Source organism: Coloeus monedula (assembly GCF_965178545.1).
Source record: "Coloeus monedula genome assembly, chromosome: 20".
Taxonomy (NCBI): domain Eukaryota; kingdom Metazoa; phylum Chordata; class Aves; order Passeriformes; family Corvidae; genus Coloeus; species Coloeus monedula.
The window spans coordinates 9222870-9248284 of record NC_138800.1 but is presented as its reverse complement, the minus strand read 5'-3'; the positions used below and the strand labels follow the sequence as shown (position 1 = coordinate 9248284).

Genomic DNA, 25415 nt, shown 5'->3' with positions numbered 1-25415 from the left:
ACCAAGAAGCAGGGAAGGATCCACACCTTGCAGGTACCATGGGCTCCCCCCTCCCCCTGTTCACATTCCACAGGTATCCAACACAAGCCCCATCCCTAAGGATTTGCAGGATTTGCCCCCAAAGGCAGGGATGAACACCTTCTCCTGGCAAGGACAGGCACTGCGGGAAGGGAAGTTGTAACCAATTCACTGCAGATACTCCAGGCTGCGGGAACACTCTATTTATTAGGTCAATATTTCATTTTAGCAATACAGTTACAGAATATCACAATGCTGGTTACAAACATAGGATGGCTCCATGGGTACAGAGGATGTCGGGCACTGCAGCTGGGGAGAGGTGGGGTACGAAACGTTCGTCCTGACACGACAGGGAGGGGGCTGCAAGGTCTAGTAATGATCAAGATACTTTTATATAAATGAACGTGGCACTACAGGTGGAGATTCTGGTTTAGAGGTGGGTTTGTGTAAGTAGTTCCATTTATACAGTTATACAGTTCAAGCAACATTTTTTTTTTTAATGCTATTAAATTAAAATCCCCTGTAGTTCAATAAAGTATAAAAATAGTACTGAACCTGGTAATATTCAATAAAATGTAGAATTCATTCACATCATTAAGTAGTAAAGAAATTGTAAAGTTGTAGTTACCATGGCAACATTGCTTCCCAGAAAGGAATATACAGAAAAGAAAAGTTACACATATGGTACCTGCGACAAGTATTTAGCGATCCAACACTGAACTTGTGCACCACAAACCAAGTTTCTAAATATCTCTATATATTTATATAGTATATATCTTTTTCATCTTAAAATTTACTTCTGAAAAGAAAAAAAATGTGCACTTCAACAAACTCACTAAGGCCACTCATGCTATAGATACCGAGGATTGCAAGGAGTAGTGGAATACGAGACCCTAGAGCACACACTTTACATCACCCAGGGACACCTGTGTCACTGCCCAAAACGTTCCTGAGATTTAGGGACAAAAGCATTCCCAGTGCTGCCAATTCTTTGTAGGTATTTGAATTTATATCTAGATAAAGGAAATTTTCCCCACTTCTCCCCGAAGCCCTCCTGGGGCCCAGTGTCTTAAGAGCCCCAGGCCACGAGTGTCAGACACACCCCACAATGCAGAGGAGGCTTTGCAGCTGACACTGGCCAGGAGTTTTCTTGCAAGGGAACGAGGACTTCTAGATGAAATCAGGTTCTGCACAGGCAGCAGAAGGAAGGATCTGCTCAAAGGCTGGTAACAGCAACACCTGCCCTGCACTGCCTGCTGCCAGCCCGAGTCACAGCCCAGCCACATCACCCCAGGGAGGTTTTGCCAACAGCTTCCCCCCTGTTCGAGGCACGGCGAGTTGTCCTTTTTGTGCTCTCCCACATTTAGGACTGAAAAAGGGAATCGACTTCAATGCACATTTTGTACCATGAGAAGCAGCAATGGCACCTTGAGCAAACTCCCCCCTCACTGATCCAAACAACCTCACGCTGAAAGTAAAATATTGAGGGTTTAACTTAATCAATAGTGAAAATAATTTACCTTGAGGTGACACCCGTCTTCACCACCTGCACCCAGCGACTCTGGGGTGATTGCTTTACTCACCTTCAAGGAAAAGATGCATTTCACAGGATTTCCACTGCCAGCACCAAACAGCCCCTGCGTGGGCACGTTGTGCATCTAAAAATGCCAATCATTCATTCCTGGATCAATGTCCCACCGTGCTAGGCCCCACCCCAGTACTGACCTGGCTGTGCAAGGAAAACCTGCCCTGGGCTAGGGCAGGAGGGGAGAGAGGAGCCAGGGGGCACTGGAAAACCCCACAGGAGGAGAACAGAGGGGACTGAAGCCCCTGCTTTCAGCTCTGCCCAGGACAGAGTGAGGGAGGACTGGAGTTGTGCTACAAGATCCACCCCAATGAGTCCTTTACCTCCATCCCAGCAGGGTCCCACTCCTCAAAAGCACCAAGCAAACTGTAACAGCAGAGAGAGAGCAACAGAAACAGCAGCAGCACAGCATCCCAGACAGGCTCCAGGGGCCAACACAGAACCTGCCAACAGCTCCCTTTGGGAGGCATGGAACCAAACCCCCATGGAGTCAGTTCTGTGCTGTCCCAGCCACGAGTGCAGGTCCCGAGCAGGGGCAGCAGAGCTGTCCCAGGCAGCTGCAGCATCATCCTGCCCAACCCCCCGTGCTCCCCCAGTACCAGCAATCAGCCACAGCCACCCCGATCCAGAAGGGACCTGCCCCGGCACGATGGAGCTGCAGGGATGCTGCAGGAGCAGCTCAGCCCCACTCAGGATTCCTTGCAGGCACAGGAGGAACACCCCAGAGCCCTCAAGGATCACAACGGCCCTTGGCCAAGTCCTCTACCAAAGGGAATTCCCAGGGAGCTTTAGGACCTTCCTTCCTCCCAGCCAAGCCAATGCACCGAGCAGGCAACGCGCTGAAGCAGCTTTAGGAAAGGACAAAGAGTAGCAGCCACCAGAGCTCAGACTGAAGCCACCAACAAACAAACAGAAGGGATGCATTTGGTTACGGAAGCGCAGCTCCTCTCCAAGCTGCCCACACCAGAAGCTCCTCTGGCTGCCCTGACCTGAGGGCAAGCCATGAACAGGGACACAATGAGGGCTGGAACAAGAGCAGTGGTTCCTGCAGGCCACTGACTGCTGTCGCTCAAACAATACTCCTCATCCCAAACACAACCTCAACACTTTGGGATTCCTTAGTCAAAAGCTGGTGACCCAAGACTGGGAACACAGAGTGGATAAATGATCTCCAGACAATGTCAGTGTAAATCCAAGCACCCAGCTGGGAGCTTTAAACACTTCTGCAGTACAGAATCATCTTTAGGACAGCTTTAAGCCACTTCCCTGCCCAAATTCTGACACCACTGTTATGTACTTTGTTTAACTTTAAATAACTTTTAATAGGACATTAAAATTCATAAAAAATTTATAACTTGTCAGTGCCATGGGCATTCAGGGAGAAGAAGGTTTTGCCTTGTATAGCTGAATTTGTCTGTAGCTCCTACACAGTCATAAACAAAAACTGCTATAAATAAATCACATTTTAAATCCACACATAAGTAAGTTGGATTTTCACTGAGCAGCTGTTGCAGACACACTGCAGTTAAGTCCTAATACCACAGGGGGTTTTATGCAAATACATCTTTTCACCTCAGTGAAGATATTCTAAATATGCAATCATTAATCTGCATTCACTAATTATGTCATTGCATTTTAAAGGTGATATTACTCAGCCTTTCCTCCCCAAAAAACACTTGAAGGCACCAAAATACGAACTATTGGCCTGTAAAATTTCACTTCTTAGAAGAGCCATTAAGCTCCACATCATGTCCAAAACCTCTATTTCCTCCCTGAAGATCATCCAGCACCTTTCCCTGCCACAAACCCCATAAAAACCAATGAAAAACCAGACCCCCAACAGAACATCCAGCCCCAGTCCTGCTGGAAGAGCCGGCTGAGGCCCGGCTGTGACTGGCCAAGGTACAAACCCCTGAAAAGAGGGGGAGAGAACCCCCAGACTGACAGAATCCACAGAATCCCAGATCCAGGGCACTGCTGGTGCCGCTGGCAGAGCTGAGGTAACAGCAGCGAGTCGCTTCTGGTTTGCGTTAACACAGACTTTCAATATTACCCAACGCCAGGAAATCAAACAAACCCCAGAACAACACCCGAACCCAAACCCACACAACCAAGCAGCCCCCAGCAGAAGAAGAATTAAGACAAGCAAGTGAGAGAGGCATTCTCAGAGGGTCTGTACAGCTGAGCTCTGCTTCATAAATTAACGTAAGGAATCGGTTTCTGGTTGTACTCTTGTTTAATGTAGAAATGAAGCATCACAAAAAAAAAGACCTGTTGTGCTTTTTGGCATTTTCCACTGACCCCTGCAAACTGTACAGTAAGTTGTGTTCTCCAGAAACAGAAAATGGAACTGGATTGGAATACAAAACTCTTCACTGGTATAAACAAGGTATGGCCTCTGTTAGCAGAGTAAGAGCCCGTGGGAAAGGAAAGGAGGAGTGGCTGCAGCAGAGTGGAGCGAGTGGAGCTGTGGCACTGCCAGGAATCTCTGCAGAAGCTCGCTGGGTACAGACAAACCATCATTTCACTTCCTAGCTCTGGATCTATTACATGGATATCATTTGCACTGATCAGACATCTAAATGAGAGTTCTACTGTCAAAGTGAATGCAGGGGCAGAAATACTAAATTAAAGCCACTGGTCCAAAACCGGTTTCTAGCAGGCTGGTCCACTGTGGTGTCCTGGTCCAGCTCAGGTGAGCACTGGTGGTGGCACCGAGGACACTGTGGTTGCTGGTCTATGGGATCTGTACTGGTCCAGTTCAGGGCATCCACAACAGCACAGGCGGCACTCAGCGAGCGGATGGTGCTCTCCAAAGTGGGTCTTTGCCACTTTTCTTGGTAAGGCAGCAGCCAAGGCCAGCGCATCCTCCCTTTGCTGGCTATTTACCATGAACTTTGCTACAGTGATACAGCAGAAAGACTTTTCTCTATAGCTCCTTAGAGTACAGCTTTTGTTCTCTCTGTGAATCAGCAGAAAGCTCTCGATGAAACCTTCCATCTGTAATAAGAATGCAACTCTTTTGAACTCAAACAGTTTTATTTAATGTTTTCTTGCAGACTTTCTGCAAAGTAGCTTCTTTTGAAACAAGAGAGAAAGAAGGGGGTTTTTTTGGGAATACCAAGTTAAAAATGTGAGCCGAACTAAACATGCCATACACATGCTGAGAGGAATTTAACACACATTCATCCGTATGGGCACTCTTCAGTAGACTGGACCAGTGTTTCAATGCAAATTCCAGCCCCCAGAGAACTACATGGTTTAGATTTCACAGTATGACTTTTCCCCCTGTAACCTGGGGAAAAAAACCTTAACTCGTTAATTGACCAAGTTCTTAGCTGCTCTGTCCATCGAGGTTCTGAGACATCAGAAAAGACTGGACCACTTCTTCTGTGGACTGGGGGCTGGTGCTGACGTCCTCCAGCGCATCCGTGACCGAGAACTGCCGGTCCCGCAACCGGTTCCAATTGGCCAAAATGTTGTGGTACTCAAACACCTTCTCATAATTGCCAATGGAATTGTACAGTTTAATGAGACCTCTGTAATCGTATTCAAGTCCACTGTATCCTTCACCAAAAAGCTTCTTTCCTAAAGAAACCCAAGAGAAAAACCAAATTGAGAGGTAAAATATCCATGTGCTGCATCTGAGTTCTCAGGTTCTTTTTACCAACAAAATTTGCCTACGTTCTCCATTTATGTTCTAGCCACCAAATGTTGTCTAAAGACTAACAGCCAAGTTATTTTCTAAAAACTTTAACACATTTAGGTTTCCTGTGGTCACTTACCAATTGCTATGGATCTCAGATAAAGCTTTTCAGCATTTTCATACTGGTTCATGTCATAGTTGTAGAGGGAGGCGAGATGGCCCACGGAGAGGGCAACTTCATAATCCTCCTGCCCTAGGAGCTGCTCCTTAATCTGGATGGCCTTGATGTGCATTTCCTCTGCTTCCTGTCAGGGCCAGATTCACACAGGTCAGTCAGACACCACTCACCAGCCCAGAAAAAGAGGGGAAAGAAAGTTTGAAGAAACTTAACTATGTAGCAGCTTAAACAGTAGCATTTTATAACAGGCAAAAAGGAACAAAGCCAAATATAAACCAAGTTCTCCAATTCTTTAGTTAAGTGGATCAGCAGATTGTAGCACCAAGCTCTGTCACCCTCTGAGAGCATCATCCATCTCCATGGATTATTTTTGCACAAAGTTTTTGAGGTGAATGATAAAGCACAAGTTTTCCAAGCACAGAACTACCAGCTGAAGTTAGGAATTGTGGACATTGAAACCCATCATTTGTAGTGAGAGATTTCAGCTGTCTTGCAGATTTTGGGTCACGAGTAAAGTCTTACCTTAAACTTCCTCATGGACTGATACAGTCTGCCCAGGTTGCCGTAGTGTTTGGCTGTTTGCACGTTGAACTCCCCAAAGGCTTTTTTAGCCAACTGGAGCGAGGAGAGGTGTAGGTCATGAGCCTCCTGCAGCAGCCTCTGCTCTGTCTCCTTATTGTGACAGTCTATGGCAATCTCCTCCAGGATAAGTGCTGGGGGCAGGAGAGAGGAGCTGTTACTGTGTCCACACACAGCTCAAAGCCACAGACCCCAGACACCTCGGGACACAGCTCACCAGGCTTTGTGCCTGTCACAAACTGCTTTCACACTGCTGTCTCAAGCTCTCAACACTATTTTTATACTCTGTAATTTTACTGCCCCACACCAACTCTTCTGGCTAAGTCCAGAAGTTGGGATTTTTTTGTATTTACAAGTGTGCTGTAAAACACCAAGGACTACAAACACCTCCACTGAAAAAGACAGCTCAAGCTACATTGCCTGGTAGGGACCAGGATGAACACATCCAAATGGTTCAAACAACGAAGAGAACTACCTTTAACTCTCTTTGAAGAGGCCAAGAGAAGATGGTCTTCTGGGAGAATGTGAGTGATAATGCCAATAGCACGTTCAGCATGGAATCTGAGAGAGTTGAAATTAAAAATTCAAGATACATTTATGTACATCAGCAGCTGACTGATAAAATATTAGAAATATTAATGCAATGAACATGCATTTAAATGATAGTCAAAGTCTGGGTCATTTCAGAACATTTTTCTCCATGTACAGCACTAACCGTGCTGCTGTGTGTTGTACTCACAGTGCATTGTCAAATTTCCCAGAGCTGTACTGGTGAACATACGAGGAATAAGCCAAGTCTTCATGAGCTGTAGCTACGTGGATGTTTTTACCTCCAAACACTGACTGCCGGATATCGAGCGCTGTCTACAAGGGTTCCAAAAATACAATTTCATCAGTTAACACAGAAAAAAACCCCAATCTACTGGCTCTGAAATTCTCTTTTCTCTATTTGAGACACTAAATACATAAAACTAGTCAGAGAAAGACAAAGAATGCAAGAACCCCATAGCTGGCGGTGTTCAGGGTTTTTGTAAACATCATCATTGCAGTCATTAAATCAACTATTCTCCACCTCCATGAATTAACTACAACCTCTGAGAGATTAAAAATATCAAGAGAAACAAGTCCTGCTGCCTACCTGATAGATGGCAACAGATTGGCAGATATTGTCTACGTTGAGCAAGTAAAATCCGTAGTCTAGTAGCGTGTCAGAGTATTTGGGGTGCTTGGCTCCAAAATGCTCCCTGCACAAACACACTTCCATTACAAATTGAGGCACGTTGAGTATAATTTTGAAAGGTTTTTTCTGGAATGCCCCTTACCTGGCAAGGTACACAGCGTGCTTTATGAGCTGCTCAGCCTTCTTGAACTCCCGTTTCACCACGCAGGCCTGGGCAGGGGAAGGGAAGCACGTGAGGAGCTGGGCACTCACAGCTCAGCCCCTCCAGACACTGCCACACTTACTGATGTTTTTAATTTCAAAATATCATTGTGGTTATTAAAGGACTTTTCAATTATTTAAGAAAAGGAGCACAGCATTAATAAACTGATTTTATCCTGCCTGACTGAAGGGACTGTGCTGTACCTAGTCCAGATCAAAGAGGGAACAGAGCCCTTCTCAGGGAAGTTTGCGGGTTAACATTGTCACAATGGCCACTCGTGCAGCTCTAACTCAGTCTCAGAGAGAAAGAAATAGAAACAAAACCCCCCACCCATTCTGAGACAAACACAAACAAGCCTTAGGGCTCCTGAGGAGAATTCTGGAGTTAACAACCTCTCTTCAGCCATTCTTGGCAGCAATTTAGTACCCAAAACAACAGGGAGATTTTAGATTCACCTTTGATGCTTGTCGTAGCACATCCACCACTACTTTTACAGGCAGCCCAACTGTGATCTCCTTCATGGCTTCTATGCACCACTTATAGGCCTGTGGGACAGAAAGGCACCACCACAATGAAGCTGGAACTTCAGTGTTGTAACATTAAGAAAAAACATTACCTGCCTCTGAAAAGCTGGTCATTTACACTCCAAAATTTAAAATATGCTGTTTGATTGCTTATGTGTAATGAACTGTCCAGTTATGTCTTAAAAGACAGACTTAAAACCAGCTTTTAAGGTTAACAGTGAATATGTAAGTATTTTATATTAATCTAAGGTTTATATTATTACAATTACATTTACAGACAGAACAGGGTATTTTATAATCTTTAAGCAATCCTCACAATTCCCAGTGTGCAGGACAACACCCTGTCAGTGAACTTAGGGGCTAAAGGAAAACACATTTATAGAGTAGTTTCCTTTAAGACAGAGTTTTACAAAACAGGTGCAAAGACTGACTTCTGCTGTTCATTTTTACCCATTAAAATAAGCTTTCATAATATTTCATTGACAGACGATTATCAGGTACGGGCAAGGTAACACATGTATCTTCATGTTGGTCAAAGTGCTGCAAAGAACTGAACAATACATAGAAACAGCAGTGGAGAAATGAATCGTTGCTCTGGCAGTGCCACACAGCTCCCAGGGAGATCAGAACCAGGACTAAGGAGGAGCAGCCAGGCAGGTGCCAGTGCCCCCCCAGGCCCCCTCACCTCGTCGTAGTGGCTCTTGGCGAAGAGCAGGGCGCACAGCTCCCCGTACAGCGCCGCCTTGTTGGCCTGCTGCCCGTGCTTGGCCAGCTTGTCCATGTAGGACTGTGCCAGCTTGAACGTCTCCTCTCCCAGGTGGTACTTGCAGTTCCCGTTCCGAACGTGCAGCAACCTTGGGGGATGCAGAGAGAGCTGCTGAGGGCGGCTGCAGGAACCGCTGCACGCGCAGCGCCAGGGACCTCGTGGGGGACGCGCACACGGCTGGAGCTCTGCCAGCCCAGCACAACTGCCCTGCCTGGGGTCGGTCACACACCACAACAGGGCACAGGGCAGCTTCAGCAGGAATTTTTCCTGCTGGAAATGTCACAGGATTTTACCTATTGATGCAGTTTTGCATATCCAATGCACACTCTGGCGTGGTGTCTTTGTGTTAATAGACAAAATTTTCACAAAATCCATTCTTCTCAATACTGATGCAATTCCTCTCCCAAAGCCCTGCCCTACACAGTCTGAAATCTCTCCCACCTCCTACCCAAAGGGTGGTAACCCCAAACAGCCACAGTAAGTACAACACAGCTCATTTTCTGCATCCCTATGCTTTCCCCCCAAACCCTGAGTAGCTCCAAGTGGGCATTTTTGTGCTTTGGGGCTTGGGGGAGGTCTTCACAAAAGATTTAGTCACATCTATTCCACACACGTTCCAGCACCACCAGGAGAGACTATCTTATTGACCAAGTCCACAACAACTCCAACACCCCCTGCTCTTCCCTCTCCTACCCTGCTGCCTTCCCATCTCAAGGATCAACACCCAAACACAGCCAATAACACCACGCACTGCTGAAACCTATTCCTGCTTCCCTACAGAAGTAACAGTTCCAGCTGCTGGCACTTATCTAAAATAAAAGTAAAGAATTTGCTCATTAACATAGGCTGATGCTCACTGGCTTTAACGAGGTGCATTTGGAATGGGTGTGTTAGGATATTCCAAGCCCAAAGGGCAGAGCTGGATTCCCAGCCAGGGCAGCTGCTCCTGCTCCATGGCAAACACCTGCCAGTGAGCAGACGTGGAATTTTGGTGAATTAACCTCCACTGTCCCTGCTGGAAATGTGTCATTAGACAGTGAGTAACAGACTGAAAACATCAGGCAAGGCTGGGGAAATCAGGACAACACAGCACAGGGAGAGACCTGCACAGAGGGAAGGGAAGCAGAATGTGAAGCTGCAGTGCAAAGAGGCTCAAACTCTGACCATGTGGGTTAATGTACAGGAGCAGCATTTTATTCCTGATATGATACATTAGGATAAAACTTCCAACCAATTGTTAAAGGGGAAGGAGTGAACAGTGAAGGTTTTGCTAATTTTTTTTTCTTTTCTAAACCTGTTTCCATTTGCTCCAAGTGGAGATTTAAGCTACTGCAGCCATGCCCCCTGTAATACAGCTCAGTTCACCCTAAAAACTCAGCCTGTCCAACACTGTCCCTCTGTTTCCCACCCAAATGCCTCACCAAACTCAAACAGTAATGAGAAAAGAAATAGAGTTTCCATTTTCCTAAGCAGGGCATGAAGGCAAGCACATGACAGATGTGTATTTGCTGCACAAAGAGAACATCAAAAGAAAAGCCCTTCAAAACCCTGCAAAAGCTACACAAGCTCCAGCTCTCCAGTGGGAAACAGCACCACGGCTCAAGAACAGACAGCAAAAAGCAACACCCACATTTTTCCTTAAATAAAGTCTCGGAACCAAACACAATGTACAAGTGCATTGTGTGCCTGGTCACAGGAACATTCCAGCAACAAGAGACAGGAATTATAAAGAAACGAGAGAAGAATTAAGTAAACACTTTCCTGAAAGAGAAAAAAACATTTTGCCAACACCATTCAGTTGGGAGCTGCTCTGCAGCATCAAAACCACGGAGCCCAAATCCCACGTAATGGAATAAGCCAGTGGGGATAGCACTGCAATTTAGATAAGCTCCTGGGAAAGATCATATCCAATGTCTGGATGCTTCAGTGATAGTGTCTAGAAACAAAGAAATCTCCAAAAAAAACCAAGCTAAACCTAAGCCAATCCTCTAGGATAAGCAGAGTTTATGTGATCCAGTTCTGAGTAACAAAAAAATCCTTTATTAATCCAAAGGAATCTTAGGAGATAAAGCCAAGAGGAAGAGAGAAGGCCTCAGGACATTTATGCTAATAGCTCTGAACCTCTTTTGATGTCTGCAATAACAGCTTTTGGGGACTAACCTCCCCCAACAAACTCAGTCTCTCAGAGCCAACACAGCAGCTTAGGAAGTCTAAAACCACCAGAAGAAAACAACCTAAGAATCAGCCAAATGTGCAACAATGAAGTGGGAGAACCACGTATTTGTGTTACGCATTTGTACCTTACTGTTAACACAGAATAATGAGAGAAGGCAAACCAAAAGGAGCACCACACATGCAGGAAAGCAGTGTACAAGCTCAGAGGAACCTCCCACCTTCCCAGCTTCTCCACAGAATTTACTACTGCCAGGACAAGGCAACACCAAGTTGTGCTCAAATAACACAAAACTTCACACATTTTTAAACTGTGTTCTATTAATAACACAGTGTATTAATTCAACCCCCAGAGATTTGACTTGTTAGCTTTAGAGCAAGAGCTGCCACTTTAAAAAAGTGTCATACTTTGAAAAGCTGGACTTGAATTTTGTTTCCTTAAAACTCCCCCTCACTCCAGTGCAAGCTCAGTGCACAAACATCACACCCTGCAGTGGGGATCAGGTGGTCACAACACAAAGTTTATTCTCAAGTTGAGAGGCAGTAAGCTGAGTATAACGACTGCTCTCTTGCCACAGAAAGGTGTTCAGATTTTACAGATTTAGCCCTTCTCAAAGTGTTTGACATTCTTTCAGGTTGGTACAACCCCAAACCAACAATGCCAAGTGTTTGGGAGATGCCAGAACATTTCCCACTCCCCCTGCTGCGCGGAGGGGTGATGTCCCACACAGGCCAGCAGCGTTCCCTAGAGAACAATGGATGTCTCTACCAAACAGAGCCAACACCTCCAGGTCAGAAGGGTTCATTCTAACACAGGATGCTTTCTTCTAGCACAGAGTGAAAATCTCCTTTCCACAACTATTGTCCAGCAGAGACAGTTTCCTTTTTTCCCTGCCTTTCTTTCCCTTCTTTTCATTTCTATTTGGAGAAGGTGACAGAGTTATTTTTAAGCAACTTCTCCAGCTTGCCAAAGAGCCTGAGACAACAAGAAAACTTTTTTTAGATTAATTAGAAGGCAAAGGACCAAGCACTAACTGTGGCTCTATACCCATCACTCCCCAGTTCTAGGAAGCTGGATACGTGTGCCCAGGCTCCTGGCATCATTTCTGGAATGCCAGCCAGCAGAACCAGGCAGAGCAGCGTTGCCATGGCCCTGTGGTTGGCACAGGACATCAGCAGCTCTTGGCAAAGCCTCTTTACTCTTCGTGTTTGCCCAACCATAAACAAGATGCAGGGCTTTTTTTGGAGCAGCTTTCCAAACAAGTTTTGCTCTATATTCAGATAAATACAGCACATGCTTTATTATTTGTTACAGCAGCTAAAAAAAAAAAATCCTAATTTAAGTCTGCCCAGCAGCCTCCAGGTGCCCAAGGGCACATCTGGAGTGTGCAAAAACAGGTTGGTCACGGTGAGAGCAACAAAACCCAGCCAGCTCCTGCCTGCAGTTCATCACACCTCAACACACAGGGGGAAGAGCAACAGAGGCCTCTGTCAAGGGAATGCGAACCTCTTCAGGCCCTGAGGAACAAGGCAGCTTCAAGACTCTAGTAGCAAAAAATCCCCTTTCCCAAATGTTTTCAGCTGTGGCTGGAGGTGCCCACAAGAACTGGACATCCAGATCTTTCTTTACCCAGGCCCAGAGCTAAGTACTCAGCATGGAACAAGAGAACTCGCTGGATGTGGAATCAGGAAAGGCAAGTTCTGATTTTATTTCTGCTCAACTGTATCTATTATTGCTTGCATTTGGATTTGGCAAATTCTACTTGTCATAAATAGAACTTCAGCAAAGTCCAACACAGAACATTCCTTCACATGCAAATATCCTTGAGAAAACAAGGACTCTGGACCACTCTTGTTATCCAGCAGTGTTCCCCATGAGAGATTACAAAGGAGAGCAAAACATTGGGTTTTTTAATCCATTGTACTATGCTGCCAACTTAGAAGCTGAAAATCCAGGGATTAGTGTAAAACAAGCACCTCCTGATCTTCAGCTCTAGCCAGGAAAGTGTTTTGGTGCAGCAGAACACTAAAGGAGCATCTGGAGCTGGATGGCTCCAAGGTTTCCCAGGAATTCAAGGTGAGCTCACCTCACACAACACTCCACAGCACGGAACCAGTGAAGGATTTCATCGTGGAGGGTGCACAGCTGAAGGCAGGAAAGGAACACCTTCTCAGCATCACTGTACCAGCCTGCATCTGACAGGAACCCCCCTGGAAAAAAATCAGCAACAAACAGCAAAGTGAAGAGCAAAACACATTCGCAAGAGAAAAAGGGTTTGCTCAAGTCTTGCAAAACAATCACCTATTTCATAGACCTGCTTCTACAGACAGAAATCCTGTCAAGGTCAAACCCTCCTGACCTGTAAAGGATGAAATGTAAGAGGAGAATTCTCCTACAGCTGAAGGAAATAATACTTTGGCTTAGGATGGCTTTTTGGTATTACAGAGTTTTCCTACAGATTTCTGTCAAGAAAAACTTACCAACACCAAAATCATGCAAACTCCTCATCACATCTGCAAACCAATTTTAAACCTAAACTATTTGAACTAAAAAAAGTCTATATATTCTTAGATATTAAATCCAATATATTTCTTTTAAGACACTAAGTAGCTTTCCAAAAATTCCATTACAAAACACACGTTCTTTAAAAGGCCAATCTTTAACGGGGAAAAAAATTAATGTTAGATTAACTGAAGCTTGCAAGAGAGAAAGCAAAGAGCCCATGAGCAGCAGTTACCTAAAACAAACCCAATCTGGATTGCTTTTTCTTTCACAGCAGCATCTGACTCTGCAATGTAGGAGCACCGTCTGCTGAAGGAATAGGCCAGGACAGAAGCAACCTTGACTCCATGGTCCATCAGAGCCTGGAAACAGTGATGGAGCAGATGTCTGCAACAAAAGGAAGCACAGCTCGATTACACGTGAAGGTTTGAAAGCAGTCAGTTGGCTCTCATGAATTCAGACGAGACAAGTCAAGCCCAAGCCTCCCTCAAAACCCAAAGCAGATGAGTACAAGCCCCACTGTGAGGCTGCAGCTGATGGATCCCAGGTGCTGGGTGATCCAACACAAAGCGAGTGCACACCAAGTTCTTTGCAAGGACACCCTCCGGTGGGAGCCAAACACAAGCTGCCCCCACAGGATTAAAACCGGGAAACAACAGTTTCCAGCTCAAACTCACCAGGGAGGAGGGCTCCAATCCCCCCTCCCCCAGCACTCGCAGACAAATGAGCAGTGATGGCTTCATTAACATCACACATGCTATGGGAGGAACCGGTGCCTGAAGACTCAAAGCTCATCCCGGTTAGAATGAAAGAATCTGATCTAAACCAGTCAAGTTCTGGAACACCACAAATTGGAATATTTAATGACAGGAAAACTCTTCAAACTGGGGCGATCCCTCAGGATTTGCTAAATCAGCAGGAAATGGGTGCTGTGACTGCCACTGCTCAGGGACTGTCTGAGCACCGACTTCTCTGTGTTGAGCATCTGGCGGGGGGCAGGGGGAGGTTTGCATTTTTTCTTGTTTGCACCTTTTTTTAACCTCTCTTCCTAGATGGAGAGATTAAGAGCTGAAATGAGAATTATTGATCTATTAAGATACTCACCTTTTATCTAAAGCTCGTAGCACCTTTGCAAAAACTTCTAGTTCACAAAATTCACTACCCAGCTGGCACAAGCGGCCCTGTTGGTAAAGCTGGGAAATAAAAACAGGTAAGTTAATCTTAAAATTTAAGATCTGGGAAATTCAGCTTACTAGCAAGGATAACTTACAATGAAATCTAGACCTTAAAGCATTGAAATAGAGCAGGCTAAAAAGTTCCAGTATCAGAAGATTTCACCACAGGAGTACAACTTCAATGTTTAAAAAAACTGAGCTATGAGAGGTCCATAGGTGGTTTCAAGGGGTTTTTTTTAATCTACAGATGTATTTCCAGGTGTTTGTGTCCTCCTGCATCACCAAAACACTGCCACGTGTAAGCTACAAACCCAAGAAACGACTGAAATCAGCAAAAAATACAACTGACAGCTGTGATACCAAGTACTTTCAAAACGTGTTTAAATGGCACATAATCTAGGATACAGCAATGCAAATATATCAGATACAAATAAACCCAAACCCACAAGTTCTGCAAGGAGTGACTCACCAATACCCAGCACAAAGACAGGCACGAGCCCCATCCCCATTTTCACCTGAGCTTACACAGGTAATTCCCCCATCAGTAACTGGGAAAACTGGAGTCTGTTCGTGCATTTATTAAAAGCACTGGCTTGTTTTATGCCCAAAGTGATTTGGGCCTGCAGATAAACAAATTTATCAGCTGTGTTACTCATAACAAACCACTGACAGTTGTCCATGCAGTGCATGGTTAAGCTCTGCCACATCAGGCTATAAATGCTATGGATTTACACAAGTACAAAGGGACTGTGCAAATAAATGTCAGAGAAATCCACTGTGAACTGTTAATTCCCATTATCTTGAAGGCCCTGACCCACAGATGAGCATAGGAGGGTACAGGACCTAAGGAAGCACCACTCCACACCTGCCACAGGCACCATCAGCGCATAAATGAAAACATTAATATTCCTCCCACTTTTAATAATGCCTTAAAATGCTTCCAGTGATAAGCATCTGGTGCCTGGTTCACCTTTTTCTCCACAAACACTGGGAGCTGATGAATTAATATTCCAAACACGCCACATGAGAACATCTCCAGCCTGAAATTTAGTTTTAGTCAACTCTTCTTGTAAAAGCACAAGACACTGGCTCTAGAGCACAGCAAATTTGTTATTTTAACAACACAGCCTACAAAAAAACTTCAAAAATACTTTGACCTAATAATGTCAATTGCCAGAAATGAATGTTTTCCTTTTTGTTATCTATTTTTCTGGGGGAACATTAAAAAAAAAAAAAAAAAAGCAACTCTTTTAAAAACCAGAGCAAGTTTTCATGCAAAGTAACTGCTCAGATAAAGCAGCGTGTCCCTGCACTTCAAAGGGATCAGAGCTCCTGCTGGAGCTGGATTCTCTCTGGCACTGAAGGAAGAGCCAGTCTGCTGTATTTAAAAGCTACAGTCATGGTTAAATGTTCTCATTTCTTCAGCACAGCTGTCTCACAGTAAATGTTCTATAAAACCTAAAACGTATCTTCTGCAGTAAAAAAAAAAAAAAAAAAAAAAAGAAAAAAAAAAGAAAAAAAAAAGGGCTGTTTAAATTGCCTGGTATTCCATGCCCAAAGTGAAGGTGGGCATCCCATCAATAATTGGTGAGCTCATTTCTGGAGGAAGCTTAGACATCCCCAAGCTACTGTAGCAGGATTTAAGGAAACCAAAATTACTATCACGTTTCACAGCTCTCAAGTACAGTATCACTCCCTCCTATCACCTTGCACTGCTAGCCAAAAATCCCAGAGATTCCTGGTTTATCAAATATTAACCATAATAAGACTTTTAAAAATTTATATATTTATGAGGTTACATAAACATCTTGTAAGGAGAGAATCCCTCTTACATGAGATTCTGAAACTGCCAAGGAGTAAATGGCCTGGTGGGGTGGGAGGGAGGGGGAAGGTCCCACAGGACCCTCAGTTTTAGAACATCAATAATTTCGGGCACATGTCAAGTTTGGCTTGGGCCCCAAAGTCCAAGCTGCAATTTTTCACTGCTCTAACTTGAAATACAACATCTTTGAGACTTTTACTATCCCTGTAACCCCTTCCCTCAACACACTGGCAAACATTTTGAAGAATTAACTCAGCTGGAAGCCTCTTGGAACTGTTATGGTGGTTACAGCAATATTTTCAAACTAAATTTGACATGGAAATAGTGAGTATACATCAAACTGTGAAGTAATTCCAGGAGATCCAGTAACACTCATTGAGAAGCAGCTGGGAGGACTGAAGAAATGATTCTCGTGTCAAAGCTCCAGAGACAGAATCCCTGACCACAGCCTTGCTACATAACATGAAAACAAAACAGCGATTCAAGAAAAACATGCCCTGGCATGAACACAGCTTTGGACTTCTAAAGAACTATTCTGTTCTGAAGAGAGAAAAGTCCTTTAGACACCAGCTTAACCTATTTGGAACCTACCAGGGATTTATTTTTCTTTAACTATGGAAAAATGACTCAAAAACTGCAAGATGACTCCCAACTCCATCAGCTCACACTGGCACATGAGTTCTGGCACTGAGGACAGCTATACATTTAATATACAGGTGGATTACCACACACATGCCCAATCCAGCTGTTGTGCACAGCTGTGAGAAACTCACCACGATCCTTCTTCAGGATCTAAGGCTGAATGTTGAACTGCACATCCAGGTGGGTGTGTTATAAAAGCTGCACGTTGTGGTGTCCCAAATTAAACATATTAATGACATTAACTTGTAACTTTAATATTATATTATAATTCTATTGAAGTTCTTGTCTTTCTCTCCCTGGGTAGATTAAGATTAAAAAAACAACCAAACTTTCTATAAACATAATATTTTAAAAATCATTTTTCAAAGCAGATGGGGGTTAATTCCAGCCAGCTGTACAAGGATCCTCTAAAAGAGGAACCGAAGAAGACGCAATTTGAAAAGTATGCTCCTGTTGCTCCAGTTTGGAAGAGGATTGAAAAACATGGATATTTCAGTAAGAATTACAGAGGAAATCCAAGAAGCTCCCCAGCATGTTTTGTAATGCCTTATAATGTAACATGGAGTATGAAGCCAGATTAGGGAAGGACAGTGTACTTAAAAAACAGCAGTATTTGGGGAAAAAAGTTGGGCTGAAACCACCATGTTCCTTCCCCACTCAACAAGGAAGGAAAAAGTTTTCCTGAGTCAACAGTTCACTGAAATCTCTTGACAAATGACTCATTACAGAAAATAAACAGTTCAAAATTTTGGTACATTCCATGCTTTTAAATCAATTTCAAAATCATCTACAAACCCTCTGCACAAGCACTGCTTCTACTGGATGCTGTTTAAGGCATTAAAAAAGAGGAAAATTCAGCTCTCCTTGGAAAGCACAATGCCAGCTACCAGGCTGATCTGTACAAACCTCAATCAAATAAATAACCAAGAAAGAAACCAATGTTACTGAACTAGCCTGACTTCAGAGACATCTTTTAGAGCCCAGTGCTTGCACAGCCCAAACATTCCCACCTGCTCTGCTCTCTGGGCCAGAGCAGCACAGTTTGTGTTTCACAGAGTCCAGCACAAGGGATACAAAGTCTGAGCCTCACAGTCACACATGTGTGAGATTCTCCTCAGGAACTGGGAAAACCCAGCCTGCTTTGAAGTTCAATCAGCCCAGAGGAAATGAAGTGGAAATAGGAATTATTGTTCAGCAGGAGCTCAACACCTCTGTTCATGATGTGACCTCATTATCTCAATTATGATGAGTTCTGGTGTCTCAGACTCAACAAGGACACTGAAAAGGAAGGGAAGTTGGAGGATATTGGGATGAGAAAACATGCCCACAGTTAGAGGTTTAAAAAAAAAAAAGCAATCTGAGTAGCACAAGTTAGAAGACAAGAAGTTTCAAACTAGTAAAGACATAACAAGGAAAGACAGCTCAGTTCACATCTAAATTTAGACTACAGAAATAAGGCATGTGTTAATAATAACTGGCAAAAACTAACGAGGTAATGATTCTCCTCCACTGTGAGGCTTTAATTTGAAGAGGTGATAGAAGGCTCTGATTTAAGCCCAGCAGCATTCAGTGCAGTCCTGCTGCACACTGTGCCCCAGCCAGGTGACAGGAGAGGTTGTACACTGTGTGTGTGCACAGGCAGAAATCATCACTGCTTCCCACACACACATTTCAGTTCTGACCCCAGAAACAGCAGCACCAGGGGAGTTCAGTCTCTGTGAGCTCACCCTGGGGGTCACAGCAGAAGCCCTTCAGAAGAAGGCTCTGGGATGCTCTGCCTCCCTCACACTCTGTGCTTGTGACCTTGATTGTGCTTCCCTGGGCAGGGAAGCTCAGAACTGAAGCAGCAGCACAGCCACACTTCATTTCAGGGGGAGCTCATCCTTCTCATTCTCATCAAATACCCTGCAGACTGAAGCCTTGGGACAAGCTTGTTTTATTCTGATGGACAGAAATTACACTTATAATGATTCTCCATCAGTAAACTCAACCTCTGCTGCAATGCAGAGAACGGACGTTCTGCTTCTTGTTTTCAACTGTCAGCAAATTCCTGTTTGTTCATTTTCTTTGGTTCAAAGAATACCTAAATGTGACAGAAACCAAATGAATGTCCTCTCCAACTGCTCCTGTGGTTAATGATCTCACCAGAAAACATTCCAAGAACAAATTATTTTCAAGAAAAATCAATCATAAGAAAAGAGAAACACACAATCCAGGAAAGACATTCCAAAAGGAAAATAAACATGGGATGAAACTCCTCATTAACCAATACAAGTCCAAGATGAGGCTGCCACTGTGTAACTGCAACAGATAGACGGGGCAGAGAACACTAAAGCAGTGAAGCACCTTGGGAATCAAAGTCATGAGATAATTATATAAAATAGAGTATAAAGCTGAGGTACAGGGGGAGAGAACCAAAGTCTACATAAGACACCGACTTCTGCCAACAAAAACTTGATTCTCTATACAAACACCCTCCCCTCAAAACATTATCCTCACTGCAACAAACTACAAAATACAGTAAGTTGATTTTTTCACGGTTGTTGATTTGGTTGTTTTGTTTTGGGTTCAGGGCTTTTTTTTTTTTTTTTTTTTTGAGGACTTGCAGTTTATTCCAGCTGTCACTACTTTTTAATATACAATTTTGGCATTTTGCTCATATGCTGAATCTCAGTTAAATGAGATCCAGCATATTTCTTTCTTTGGCTTCTAAAAACTACACACCCTCTCTCTCATCCTCCCCCCCCAAAAAACAAGCAAGAGAACCTAACTAGTTTAACTAGGAAAAAAACCCAACCAGGATATACACAAACCTGGCAAACACCCAAAGGAAACAAAGTATGATATGTGTGCACATTTTTATTTCCCCCCCCAGAGGCAGGTGTTACTTGTAACAATACTAGTTATCAAGCTCCTCAAAATACAGCTGTGATTAATAAGACATTTAAATATTTTTTAGCTCAAATGTAGGCTTGGAAATTTCCAGGATATCCTCACAAGCATCCTGCTCTGCCTCTTATTTTTCTACTGGTTGCAAGGAAAAGTCAAACAGTGCTTGAAAAAAGAGATATGCACTGATACCCTGCTGAAGCAGTGCAGGTTTGTTGTTTTACCACAGTCATGATTATTTGATAGTGCCTTGTTTTGAGTTTTAGTCACTGTTTGAGAATGCTCCAGAAAGATAAATATGCTCAGTATGAGGAACCTGCCTGTTCCTGTCACCTTGCAGCAGAACCCATTCCTTATCAAGCCCACAAGAACATCCTGCAGCTATCCCAGATCGATTCCTCACCCAGGTTTATAAGGCACGTTCCAAAAGTTAACAATTCTGGAAGATGTAGAGGTAAAACAAATCAGATTTGTTAAGGAGTGGGAAATAAGGCAGTATGTTACGACAACAGAGCCAAACACTGGATTAGAGGGTACCCTGGGGAACAAAACCAAGACACTGCTGGCATCTTCTTCCCTTTTAAATAGCAGCACATTGACCATCTCTGCTATTGTATCTCACCTACAACTTCTGAATCAACCTGGACATGTTGGTTAAACTGGGCAAACCTGGTAAACATTAAGTTTGAGTGTTTATACCAATGAATATGATAAAAACATTTTTGTATGGCCACAGACAATTAACATCCATAGATCAAAACAAAATCTGACTGGTACCAGCTTTTATTTTTTCCAAAAAATCAATGGCAAATCTCAAGTACCACAAACCATGATTAACACCTAGATAAAAAACTATTACTTACAAGTTATATGTGAAAGATTTGAAACATTTTTTATTCCTTTTCATCATCACAGAATGAAAGTGATATAGGATACTAACAACTAATTGACACCCCCCCTAACACAGCAGCAACAAACACCACATAGTCAAACAAATACTTAGAGGTCTTCTAGTCTGTCTTACTCCAAAGACTGTTAATGGCTTTGGAAATTCTACTTCTGCTTTAAAGAACTCAATGGTCAGGACATATGGAATAGGCCTCACCATGATAAAATGGTATTTAATATCCACCTGACATTCAAAATAACTGCCCAAAAGCAAAACAGCAAAACAAGCACCACACACACTGTGAGAGGGATGTTATCCCCAGCTGAACCTAATTCAGCTGCCCCTGAATGATACCTTTGATGTATTTGATGCTGTCGTCATCCAAATAGAGACTCAAGAACCAGTAACCAAGTGTTTATAGGTGCACAGAGAATCACGCAATGGTCTGAGAGGGAAGGGACCTTGAAGTAATTCCAACCCCTGCCAAGGGCAGGGATGCCATTCTCTAGACCGGGTTATCCCAGGCCCCATCCAAGTTGGTTGTCCTACACAAAAAAGATGACACTGAGGACATGGAAGCCCAGCCTACCCTTGCAGCCATGGAACACTCACTGCAGGTATGGCCCAGTTTGGTTTATTCTGAATGAGGACATCCCATAGATACGGGTTGGTAAGAGGAATATCAGCTCACCTTACACAGTTCAAGAACTCCTGTTGTGAAACACAGAAGTTACAGGAACAGCTTCAAATTGTCAGAAAACAGAGATTAGGAAAAAATATCTACGGTGGGTGAGGCCCTGGCACAGGGTGCCCAGAGCAGCTGTGGCTGCCCCTGGATCCCTGGAGTGTCCAAGGCCAGGTTGGATGGGCTTGGAGCAGCCTGGGACAGTGGAAGGTGTCCCTGCCCATGGCAGGGGTGGAATGAGATGATCTTTAAAGTCCCTTCCAACCCAAACCAGTCTGTGATTCTATGCAGTCACTGTCATTAACAACAGCTGTACTGTCAGTACAACAGAAACACTGTTTTGGGGATAGGCACTTATCACCTTTATTACCATCTGCCCAGCAAGATGACAAACCCATGTACACAAGCAGAAAAAACATGTAAGAGTCTCCTCAGAAATCAGGCATGCTGCTGGATCTTCTTCATCATGGAACAACTCCACGTGAACCTGATTCAAAGCAACCACTCAGGAGCACTAATAAAAGCATAAAAAGTCAATGATCTTATCAAGCTCTCCTACAGATAAGTTTTTAAACAGCTAGGAATAACACATACTTGGATATTTCTATCATTAGAAGGAGGTTTTGTTTTATACTTTTAAAATTCACAGAGCACCATCCTCTCACCTGATTGAACATGAGGACCAGCAAGGCCAAGGAAGTTTATTTGCCAATGGTCATATTTACTAACACCTGAACGTAACCTCCCAAGTATTCTTCCACATTGTGATTTTTGTATCTTTAGTCTTTAGCTGATGACTACTATGTGTCAATCACATCATTATCTGTGAGCATGCTCATATGTCATAAAAATGGGTTTCCATCCTTCTCAGCACCTAAGGCAGACATGAAATAACCAGGACGCGGAAAATGTACATGTCTGCTTCGATGCTAGAGAAGCAATCTCCCTGTCCCCTGTAAATACTACCAGTCTCCACGTATACCATGGGTCACTAACCCTGGTTCATAATGATCAGGCTAAAGAATTACTTCATTTAAAAACTCCTAAATTTTTAGAAATTCACTGGAAGAGGAAAGAAGGGTTATCCCTCATCTTAGGTTTTTATAGACATTGTTTCTCCCCATGAATGCTCATTTACAGCTGTTCCTGCACATGAATGAAATGCCTGTTTAGTGGACAATAAGAAATTAATGGACCATCTCAGTGCACCTTTTACACCAAATCCGTATATTCCAGGGGCAGCTGTACGCAGAACAGCCCTTGCACCAAAGAATGATTTAATACAAATAAACTACAGCATTAAACAACACTCGGTTCTTTCCATCTGGTTCCTACCAGATCATTAATACTAGACCACGGCAAACTGCTCTCTCAACCACTGACATCACCATCTCCAATACATTATTAAAAAAATAAAAGGGAAAAGGAAAAAAAAAAAAAACATACTCCAGCACAGCCAGCTCGGCCTCATCCTGCCCGCACCGCTCCCCAGTGGCGAGAGGCACCTTCCCCGCGACCCCCACGGCCAGGCCCCGTCCCCGCGTCGCCCCCGGGGGCTCCCCAGCCCCTCACCGCGGCCTCGGGGCGGGTCCCGGGGGCAGCCACAAGGCCCCGGCACGGCCCGAGCCCGGAGCCGCCGCTCCTCCAGCCGCAGCTCAGGCGGCCCCACAGGCCCTGGGCCCCCGGCCCGTCCTTCGGGCCGTGCCCCGCACCGGCGAGACCCCGCAGCCCCTCAGCCCCGCGCCCCCGACCAGGCCAGGGCAGGGCGGGCCCGGGCCGCCCCCCGGCCGCTTCTCCTTCCACGTCCCGCAGGCCCAGCCGGGCCCGGCCCCTCTCGGCCGCCGCCGTACCTTGTAGTACACGTCGAACTGGATGTTCTCGGGCAGCGAGCGGATGTCGCGGCGCCGCGCCCGCCCGTAGCTGTCCACGACGGCCGAGATGGCCGTGTTGTAGAGCGTCTCGGGGACCCACTCCAGCTCCACCGCCGCCATCTTGGCTGTGCGGAGCCGCCTTCCCCTCCCTCCCTCCGCCCCACCGCCGCCCGCCCGCTCCGCCTCACGGGGCTCCCGCCGCCCGCTCCGCCTTGTGCCCCGGGGCTGCCGCGGCTCTCGCAGCCCTGCCCGCTCCGCCTCACGCCCCGCGGCTCCCTTAACCCTGCCCGCTCCGCCTCACGCCCCGCGGCTCTCGTCCCCCTGCCCGCCCGCTCTCCATCACGCCCCAGGGCTCTCGGGGCTCTTCATCTCCCTGCCCGCTCGCTCCCCTCACGGCCCGCGGCTCCCTGGGGTCCCGCAGCCCTGCCCGGACGGGCGGCGGCAGCAGCAGCGAGAACGGGGAATTGTGAGGGAGGCACGAGGGAACCGACTTAAGGGGAAGTAGCGCAGCGCTGTGGGGTGGGGTTTTATGGAGGGTCTGGAGCATCTCCCTGATGAGGAGAGACTGCGGCAGCTGGGCCCGGTTAGTCTGGAGAAGACGGAGAGGGGATCTCGTTAACGCACATAAACATCTCAAAGGTGTCAGAGGATGGTGCTAGACTCCCTCCGGTGATGCCCAGCAACAGGATGAGGAGCAATGGCCATAAACTAGAACAGGAGAAGTTCCACCCCAAGATGAGGAAGAACTTTGCATGAGGGAGGTAAAGCTCTGGAACAGCTGCCCAGGGAGGGAGCGGAATCCCCCTCTCTGGAAACATCCCAAACCCACCTGGACACATTCCTGCTCCAGGTGATCCTGCCTTGGACTGGATGGTCTTTAAGGTCCCTTCTAAACCTATGGATTCTGGGAATCCCTGCAGGCAGCCATAAGGAGTGAGGTTGGATTGACCACCACGGCCCACACCAACCCGAGGGGCTTTATCCACACAGGGAGAAGCGGCTGAGCACCAAATAACCAAATATCACCCCTCACACTCTGAGCCCCACCCAGCCCAAACCTCTCATAGAGCGTAAATATCATTTACAGCTCACCTGTGCTAACACCCAGCTGATATTGGGCCACCTGTGACCTCCAGGTGTGTTGGCAGCTCGTGTGAGCACCATTTGGGCACCCAGAGTTTGCTATTACAGGACATAATGATCCTAAATATTAAAGAAGTTTCATTATTGTATGAAATTTCTGTTGCTGATGTTTTCTTAGTGTAGGATTGCTACTCTTCTTTTTTGTTTTAAAAATTATAGACGGCAGAGCTCCTGCTGTTTTGCTTTGGGCACATTACTTTTAATAGCCCAAATTGTTGCTATTCCTCCCATTTTTGTGAGAGGATATTATTCTTTGTCCTTTACTTGCAGAAAGAAATGTTATGGGGTGGGAAGAAAGGAATGTGACATAAACAGACCATGGAAAATTGTTTTGTCCCTCTTTTTTTTTTTTTCTTTTTTTTTTTTGCTTTTCCTATTGGTGGCTTCAGATTTTTCTTTTATTTTCTGAAATGATGAGGATTTATTTCAGTTGAGGGAATACAGCTGGTTTCTGTTGGCAATTAGCCCCCCGGGGTAGAGGCTATTTAGCTCAGTTACTTTTAGAAGCCTGGTTTAGGAAGGTTGGAGGTTTGTAGAGAGCAGGACAGAGCTGGTTTCCAGGGTATGAAGTAAAAGGTTATTGATAACATATTGAAAAGAGTAACTTTTGAACTTACACTGCTCTTTTTTTTTTGCTTTAAAGTGAAGTATCTAGTAAATTTCCTTTAAAAAATGGTGAAGGTAAATATACTTTTCACTGTAGCAATGGACTTTATCTTCTTGATAAATTACTATGTTTTGAAAAATGATCCAGGCTGTACTTTCTACTGCCTGGTGATTTTTTTACAGACAAATGTAGAGTATGCCTATTTAGAAGAAGAAATAAATGTATCTGTGAAAGAAGAGCATTGTATAAGGCCTCTCTGGAGCATGTTACTCAGTCTGTAACTTATTTTGGTGGAGCCTGAAAAATAATCTTCATAGCAAAGGCAATTTAATCTCGAAG

General features: G+C 44.9%; 1 protein-coding gene across 1 annotated transcript; it reads right to left on the bottom strand.

Annotated features, from left to right (window-relative positions):
• Window positions 1-298: 298 nt before the first annotated feature.
• APPBP2 (amyloid beta precursor protein binding protein 2) lies at window positions 299-23466 on the bottom strand. Its single transcript, XM_082294470.1, has 13 exons — window positions 23306-23466; window positions 14458-14546; window positions 13589-13740; window positions 12938-13061; window positions 8598-8766; window positions 7844-7933; window positions 7329-7396; window positions 7145-7250; window positions 6746-6870; window positions 6482-6567; window positions 5950-6140; window positions 5389-5554; window positions 299-5191 (listed from the first exon to the last, which is right to left on the bottom strand). Exons 1-13 carry the CDS (start codon window positions 23444-23446, stop codon window positions 4938-4940), a joined length of 1761 nt encoding a protein of 586 aa, XP_082150596.1. The 5' UTR covers window positions 23447-23466; the 3' UTR covers window positions 299-4937.
• Window positions 23467-25415: the final 1949 nt, after the last annotated feature.